Here is a 10,242-nt window from a genome sequence, read left to right as displayed (position 1 = left end):
CACTACTACCACTACTACCACTACTACCACTACTACCACTACTACCACTACTACCACTACTACCACTACTACCACTACTACCACTACTACCACTACTACCACTACTACCACTACTACCACTACTACCACTACTACCACTACTACCACTACTACCACTACTACCACTACTACCACTACTACCACTACTACCACTACTACCACTACTACCACTACTACCACTACTACCACTACTACCACTACTACCACTACTACCACTACTACCACTACTACCACTACTACCACTACTACCACTACTACCACTACTACCACTACTACCACTACTACCACTACTACCACTACTACCACTACTACCACTACTACCACTACTACCACTACTACCACTACTACCACTACTACCACTACTACCACTACTACCACTACTACCACTACTACCACTACTACCACTACTACCACTACTACCACTACTACCACTACTACCACTACTACCACTACTACCACTACTACCACTACTACCACTACTACCACTACTACCACTACTACCACTACTACCACTACTACCACTACTACCACTACTACCACTACTACCACTACTACCACTACTACCACTACTACCACTACTACCACTACTACCACTACTACCACTACTACCACTACTACCACTACTACCACTACTACCACTACTACCACTACTACCACTACTACCACTACTACCACTACTACCACTACTACCACTACTACCACTACTACCACTACTACCACTACTACCACTACTACCACTACTACCACTACTACCACTACTACCACTACTACCACTACTACCACTACTACCACTACTACCACTACTACCACTACTACCACTACTACCACTACTACCACTACTACCACTACTACCACTACTACCACTACTACCACTACTACCACTACTACCACTACTACCACTACTACCACTACTACCACTACTACCACTACTACCACTACTACCACTACTACCACTACTACCACTACTACCACTACTACCACTACTACCACTACTACCACTACTACCACTACTACCACTACTACCACTACTACCACTACTACCACTACTACCACTACTACCACTACTACCACTACTACCACTACTACCACTACTACCACTACTACCACTACTACCACTACTACCACTACTACCACTACTACCACTACTACCACTACTACCACTACTACCACTACTACCACTACTACCACTACTACCACTACTACCACTACTACCACTACTACCACTACTACCACTACTACCACTACTACCACTACTACCACTACTACCACTACTACCACTACTACCACTACTACCACTACTACCACTACTACCACTACTACCACTACTACCACTACTACCACTACTACCACTACTACCACTACTACCACTACTACCACTACTACCACTACTACCACTACTACCACTACTACCACTACTACCACTACTACCACTACTACCACTACTACCACTACTACCACTACTACCACTACTACCACTACTACCACTACTACCACTACTACCACTACTACCACTACTACCACTACTACCACTACTACCACTACTACCACTACTACCACTACTACCACTACTACCACTACTACCACTACTACCACTACTACCACTACTACCACTACTACCACTACTACCACTACTACCACTACTACCACTACTACCACTACTACCACTACTACCACTACTACCACTACTACCACTACTACCACTACTACCACTACTACCACTACTACCACTACTACCACTACTACCACTACTACCACTACTACCACTACTACCACTACTACCACTACTACCACTACTACCACTACTACCACTACTACCACTACTACCACTACTACCACTACTACCACTACTACCACTACTACCACTACTACCACTACTACCACTACTACCACTACTACCACTACTACCACTACTACCACTACTACCACTACTACCACTACTACCACTACTACCACTACTACCACTACTACCACTACTACCACTACTACCACTACTACCACTACTACCACTACTACCACTACTACCACTACTACCACTACTACCACTACTACCACTACTACCACTACTACCACTACTACCACTACTACCACTACTACCACTACTACCACTACTACCACTACTACCACTACTACCACTACTACCACTACTACCACTACTACCACTACTACCACTACTACCACTACTACCACTACTACCACTACTACCACTACTACCACTACTACCACTACTACCACTACTACCACTACTACCACTACTACCACTACTACCACTACTACCACTACTACCACTACTACCACTACTACCACTACTACCACTACTACCACTACTACCACTACTACCACTACTACCACTACTACCACTACTACCACTACTACCACTACTACCACTACTACCACTACTACCACTACTACCACTACTACCACTACTACCACTACTACCACTACTACCACTACTACCACTACTACCACTACTACCACTACTACCACTACTACCACTACTACCACTACTACCACTACTACCACTACTACCACTACTACCACTACTACCACTACTACCACTACTACCACTACTACCACTACTACCACTACTACCACTACTACCACTACTACCACTACTACCACTACTACCACTACTACCACTACTACCACTACTACCACTACTACCACTACTACCACTACTACCACTACTACCACTACTACCACTACTACCACTACTACCACTACTACCACTACTACCACTACTACCACTACTACCACTACTACCACTACTACCACTACTACCACTACTACCACTACTACCACTACTACCACTACTACCACTACTACCACTACTACCACTACTACCACTACTACCACTACTACCACTACTACCACTACTACCACTACTACCACTACTACCACTACTACCACTACTACCACTACTACCACTACTACCACTACTACCACTACTACCACTACTACCACTACTACCACTACTACCACTACTACCACTACTACCACTACTACCACTACTACCACTACTACCACTACTACCACTACTACCACTACTACCACTACTACCACTACTACCACTACTACCACTACTACCACTACTACCACTACTACCACTACTACCACTACTACCACTACTACCACTACTACCACTACTACCACTACTACCACTACTACCACTACTACCACTACTACCACTACTACCACTACTACCACTACTACCACTACTACCACTACTACCACTACTACCACTACTACCACTACTACCACTACTACCACTACTACCACTACTACCACTACTACCACTACTACCACTACTACCACTACTACCACTACTACCACTACTACCACTACTACCACTACTACCACTACTACCACTACTACCACTACTACCACTACTACCACTACTACCACTACTACCACTACTACCACTACTACCACTACTACCACTACTACCACTACTACCACTACTACCACTACTACCACTACTACCACTACTACCACTACTACCACTACTACCACTACTACCACTACTACCACTACTACCACTACTACCACTACTACCACTACTACCACTACTACCACTACTACCACTACTACCACTACTACCACTACTACCACTACTACCACTACTACCACTACTACCACTACTACCACTACTACCACTACTACCACTACTACCACTACTACCACAGTAGTAGGGACCAAGCCGGTTCTGGGACAGATAAGTGGTTATGAATGGGTACTTGAACTTTGCGGTTGTTAATTAAGTGGCCACTTGACCTTTTAATTGGATAAGTGGTAGTGAAGTGGCCACTTGAGATCTGAAGTGGTTTTGAAGTGGGCCAGGTGTCATATTTAATTGGATTAATGATTAAGTGGTGTTTGAAGTGCCTCTCGGCGTCATAATTGCTTTTAAAGTGGTGGGTGTGGTTGTTGATAAGAGTCACTGTCTGGGAATGTGTTCTGGAACCTTCTAGGTATTCCCAGGCTAATTAGAACTAGCTCTACGGATGTCATAGGGGGGTATTTTAGGAGGTGTGACTCATTTATAAATTGATATATGATGCAGCGTTTACTGGAAAATGTGATCAGTTAGCATAATGGATATTGAAGAGCAATTTGAAATACTGCGTGCGTACAAGGAGCGTCAACGCGCCGTCGTTGAGCATGACGATGACCCTTGTCCTGATGCCCCTCCTCCTAGTCCAAACATTGACAAATGTTTTCATAATCATCAAGTTGTGAACGAGGGGCACTTTGTTTGTACTGTATGTGGACTTGTTCTTGATAGCGTGCTGTTGCCGGAGGTGAATTTTACGGAGAGATGCATTCTCCCACGGCTATATGCAGCTCGGGAGCGATTGACTGCCGTCGACAGACATCTGGTACGCTTCATGCAGAAGACTGGTGTCCTGCTGAACCTTCACGGTGTGCTGGAACCGTTGCAGTACATGAAGAAGGAGAGTGGCTACAAGAGCCTGAACTATGCCATAGCTCTGACATGCATCTGTGCTGAGCACGACGAGATTTGCCAGAAGCTTCAGCCATATCTTCCAAAGAGCCATGTGGCGTGGGCACGATCCAGCAAGCTAATGAGTTGCAAACCGCAGCAATTTTCGAAAGCCTGGCTCCGCCAACTTCTAATCCGTACAAAACCTCTTACCCCTTTTCAGCTGAAGAAGTTTAAGCAGAATATCCGAGAGTTTAATTCTGAGGAGAAGGAACTGATGCAAAGACTAATCCAATCTTACGGGTGCTGTGAACCTCGTGTGGAATTAATTCCTGCGGAGATGAAATGTGCGCTGTACCGTTTCTCAAGTGCCATGTGTAGGGCGAGGAAGATGATGATGAAGGGTACCGTTGCCGCTGTATAAAACCCCTGACCTCTTAATTTTCCATCATTTCGCAAAGCATCCTTGCCAAGTCACAAGTAATTGTTGTTGTTGTCTTCATCCTTGCTATTACTTTGGTGAAGAAGAAGAAGAAGAAGAAGAAGAAGAAGAAGAAGAAGAAGAAAAAACAACAACAACAACAACAACAACAACAACAACAACAAGAAGAAGAAGAAGATCATGAACATGTGGTCTATTTTGAAAGATCATGGTGAGGACGGCCATTGTCCAATGGGTGCGCTGATGCGTTGTGCTGCGCGGTTGGGAATCGCAACCTCGCTGACAAACCTGGTGGAACCTTTCAATGGAGACCATGGATATGACCAAGCAGTTGTTGAAAGTCACCCCATAACCAACTTGATCTGGATTGCTGCCAAGGACATGGCTTGCTGCGGGCGGAAAGAACTACTTGATGTAGTGAAGCTGCTGTTTCCAGTTGATCCAAGCCCTGATGGAAGTACGCCTAGTACTGCTACTGGCAAGTCGGACATTGCTCAACGCCACCTCATGAAGAACCTATCCTGCGTGTTCAAGAAGGTGAAGAGCACCCCTTCCAGTAACAACATTAGTATGATCATCGTGTTGGTTGCAATGCTCATTCTCTTGTGTGAAGAAGTGTCGCTGAGAGGATACGATCATGAGCTGCACTGCACTCTAGTTGAGTTCTTCGATCGAGAACTGCATGCTCTTGACGTGGTGCACTACAAGCGTTGTCAGCAAACTCAGTCAACATTCACGAATTGTGGAATTCCACAAATGCTCACATTGATTACTATTATGTCTATCCTTGCCTCCCTCACTTTGAGCTATATTATTTGACATGTGGACACACACACACACACACACACACACACACACACACACACACACACACACACACACACACACTCAAATCATCATCATCATCATAATACATGACGTTATTCATTAAAAACATTTTATTATAATTTATCAATACACTTGGTAAAGAAAACGGAATGAATCATAAATGTTGTAGTTTCTGTACACGCCTGTGATGGTATCGTCCATTCTCAGTACGGCTTGATTGGCATGGAGTGGGTTGGAAGTGAATGACAGCGTGCACTTGTTCTTCCTGGGTGTTTGACTGTGTGACATCCAGTAGCGTATCTCCTTTGTCCCGCGCTCTGCAGCATCTGCAGGGTATCCAACTAGAATGTATAACCCAAGCGGCACATGCACCGACATGGGCGACTACCATGATCTCTACCTGAAGACCGATGTGCACCTTCTTGCAGATGTGTTTGAGAAATTTAGATGCACTGCAATGGCCACGTACGATTTGGACCCGACACACTACTACACCCTGCCTGGATTCGCGTGGGACGCCCTTCTGAAACATACAGGAATCTCGCTCACTCTGCTGGACGACGTGGACCTGCATCTGTTCGTCGAGCGCGGTCTTCGTGGCGGTGTTACAATGGCGTCACACCGCCACGCCAGGGCGAACAACAAGTACATGAGCTCACACGACCCTGAGCAGGCGTCAACATATCTTCAATACCTCGACGCGAACAACCTGTACGGCTGGGCCATGTCGCAGCACTTGCCGACATCAAAATTCCAGTGGTGTGCCGCCAGTGACGAACTCCTGCAGAAGATCCTCACCCAGCCAGATGACACAGACACTGGGTACATGGTGGAGTGTGATCTGTCAGTGCCCACAGAGTTCCACGATCGCCTGAACGACTACCCACCCGCACCGGAGCGTGTAACCATCACCGAGAGTATGATGTCGCCATACCAGCGCGACTTGATTGCAGCAGATCCTGTCTCCGGACTGAGTGCTCCGAAACTGGTCCCGAACCTCATGCCGAAGCAGCGCTACGTAGCACACTACCGTAACCTCACGCTGTACAGTCGTCTAGGTCTGAGGATCGATGCTGTACACCGCGTGCTCAGTTTCCGCCAAGCTCCGTGGATGAAGCCCTACATCCAGCTGAACACGGAGCTTCGGAAGAAGGCGAAGAACGATTTCGAGAAGGACTTCTTCAAATTAATGAATAACGCTGTGTTTGGGAAGACAATGGAGAATGTGAGAAGAAGGATCTCCATTAGACTGCTGCGTGTGGAAGACGAGGAAGATACCATTCTCACAGCTGTGGCTAAGTCCACCTACGTCCGCCATGTCCTCTTCGACAACGGGCTTGTGGGCGTCGAGAACAGGAAGCTTGCGGTCCACCTCAACAAGCCGGTGTACGTTGGCATGAGCATCCTGGAGCTGAGCAAGGAGCTCATGTACAGATTTTACTATGACGAGCTCCAGCCACGCTACGGAGACCGCATGAGCCTGCTGTACACAGACACGGACTCGCTGGTGCTGCTGTTCCGCACGGAGGACCTCTATGCGGACATGAAGAGTATGGCCGATCAGTACGACACCAGCAACTTTAGCCCCGACAGTCCTCTGTACAGCGAGAGTAATAAGAAGGTTGTAGGTAAATTTAAGGACGAGCTCGGAGAGAAGCTCATGACAGAGTTCGTGGCGCTCAGATCCAAAATGTACGCGTACGATGGCGAGGAGAGTGGTCAGCGTGCAAAGGGCGTCAAGAGAGCGGTGACGAGAAGATTCACGATCGCGGACTACCGTCAGTGTCTGGTCGACAGGACGAGGATGTCACACGCAATGACCACCCTGCGCAGCCATTCGCATCGTATCTTCACCGAGACGATGACCAAGTCGTCTTTGTCGCCGTTCGACAGCAAACGATACATCCGAACGGACAGTGTCAGCACACTTGCACATGGGCACCACCGCATCGCACTGCTGGATGACTGAACAATGATGGTTGTGGTTGACAATCACAATTATTAGTCACACCCTGTACCATATCAATTCCATTTGTCTAATGAGTTACTGATCTTGATCTTGATGATGATGATGATGATGTTGATGTTATTATTTTTCTACATACTACATACTTTTGTTTTCTCCATAACTTAACTAGACTTTTAATATAGCTAAACATAATTGCGTGAAATGCAATTGCACAGTTGATGATGTTTACGATGATGGCAATGTTTGATGTTGATGTTGATGTTGATGATGATAATAAGAATAAGATTGCTCTTGTCGGCAGCTAGAGCTTGCTCAATTGTCCGTTGTCAATCCAGGAGTTGAACTTGTCCGGGTAGCCTTTCCACTTGACCAGAGACTGTCCGGGGCGTTTGCGCAGGACTTTCTCCACGCGGAACTTGGTTTTCCTTGGTTTTCTGCAGTTGATGTTCGTAGAAACTGCCCTGAATAGGCTCGTTCATGAGATCTCGAATGTTGTAGGTGGGTGGTTGGGTGGGTAGAACTCTATTCACGACGAACACCTCTTCAGTCCAATTGGGTGTGTAGCCCTTTTTCGAAATGAGCTTTGCTCACAGCAATTCTCACTTCATCGTTCACAGCATAGCGTCGCCGCGCTGTGCGTGCATCTGGACTTTTGCTGGGGTGATCCTGTACAAACGATGCATTACGCTCCTCGGACGCCTCGGCAGGTTTCATACCAATACTGCGGTACGGTGCTTGCTGGTGTTGTAGTCATGTACAAGTTTGGACTTTGGGTAGCACTTTGATGTAGACATTTGTTGATTTTGCTGTAAAGTGTTTCAGCGTTCTGTTGAATCGCTCTGCAACCACCGCCCCTTGCCGTCGTTATGAGTGCTGTACATGCTAATACCGTTGTCAGCAAGCCACTGCTTGACTGTTGCGTTGTAGAACTCTTTACCCTCATCGACCCACAGCTTGCGAGGTGAGCGCTTGCTGCTGGTCACGATGCTGCGAAACGCATCTCTGACAAGTGCGCCCGTCTTGTTCTGGAGCGGTACAACCCACCATGCATAGGGACCGAAAAGATCGATGACGGTCAGCAAATGTCGAGTGCCATTGTCATTTTTTTTTTTTTTTTTTTGCAAACGCCTGCATGTCCAACAGATCTTCACTCCATTATGATAATTATGTCATCCAACTCGTGCACTATCACACGTCTGCGGGGAAGCGTACACGTCTTGGTCTGTGCATTTCACTGGCTTTAAACGCTCCATCCACACATCATCGTCATTCTCACTAGCACTGACACCACTGTCAGTGCCTGGGGCAGCAGCAGCAGCAGTTGCACCGCTGTCACTCCCAACACCGCCAGTCCCACCACCTGCGGTGCCGTTTGTGATTGAATCACTGTCAACGTCCAGGATCACGGGATCCTTGTGCAACCTATTGTCAGTGAAGTCACAGTTAGTGGCGTGCAAGTACTCGCAAAGTACCTTCAATAGTACCCTGCTCCGAGAACAGTCTCCCTACGAGAACTGCATACCGACCACACACGGCAGTGCATGATAAAATTAAAAATAATAATAAAAAAATATTGACTGGTTATAAAAATGTTATTGAATAAAGTCATGTATTATGATGATGATGATGGCATGTGTGTGTGTGTGTGTGTGTGTGTGTGTGTGTGTGTATGTGTGTGTGTGTGTGTGTGTGTGTGTGTATGTGTGTGTGTGTGTGTGTGTGTGTGCAAGTTGCTATGTCTAACATAGCTGTTCGCTATCATCGCTTCCGCGATGGGCATGTCTGAGGAGGAGGTGAGGTGAGGTGTGTGTGTACATCTCCAATAATATACATGTAGCTCAAAGTGAGACAGGCGAGGATAGACATAATAGTTATCAATGAGAGCATTTGTGGAATTCCAAAATTCATGAATGTTGACTGGGTTTGCTGACAACGCTTGTAGTGCACCACGTCAATAGCATGCAGTTCTTGATAAAAGAACTCAACTAGAGTGCAGTGCAGTTCATGACCGTATCCTCTCAGCGACACTTCTTCGCACAAGAGAATGAGCATTGCAACCAACACGATGATCATACTAATGTTGTTACTGGAAGGGGTGCTCTTCACCTTCTTGAACACGCAGGATAGGTTCTTCATGAGGTAGCGTTGAGCAATGTCAGACTTGTCAGTAGCAGTACTAGGGGCTGTCCCATCAGGGGTTGGATCAATTGGAAACAACAGCTTCACTACATCAAGTAGTTCTTTCCGCCCGCAGGAAGCCATGTCCTTGGCAGCAATCCAGATCAAGTTGGTTATGGGGTGACTTTCAACAACTGCTTGGTCATATCCAGGTCTCCATTGAAAGGTTCCACCATGTTCGTCAGCGAGGTTGCGATTCCTAACCGCGCAGCACACCGCATCAGCGCACCCATTGGACAATGTCCGTCCTCATCATGACCTTTCAAAATAGACCACAATCATGTTCATCATCATCTTCTTCTTCTTCTTCTTCTTCTTCTTCTTCTTCTTCTTCTTCTTCTTCTT

The 10,242-nt window shown here is 46.4% G+C and overlaps 1 protein-coding gene across 1 annotated transcript; it reads left to right on the top strand.

Annotated features, from left to right (window-relative positions):
* Positions 1 to 6,096: 6,096 nt before the first annotated feature.
* On the top strand, positions 6,097 to 7,719 carry LOC135826846 (uncharacterized). Its single transcript, XM_065339450.1, has one exon. The coding sequence runs from the start codon at positions 6,097 to 6,099 to the stop codon at positions 7,717 to 7,719; it is 1,623 nt and encodes a 540-aa protein (XP_065195522.1).
* The last annotated feature ends 2,523 nt before the right edge of the window (positions 7,720 to 10,242 follow it).

Source organism: Sycon ciliatum, chromosome 10 (genome assembly GCF_964019385.1).
Source record: "Sycon ciliatum chromosome 10, ocSycCili1.1, whole genome shotgun sequence".
In the NCBI taxonomy this organism is placed as follows: Eukaryota; Metazoa; Porifera; class Calcarea; order Leucosolenida; family Sycettidae; genus Sycon; species Sycon ciliatum.
Note: the sequence above shows the minus strand (reverse complement) of the source record. Positions and strands in the feature narration are given on the sequence as shown.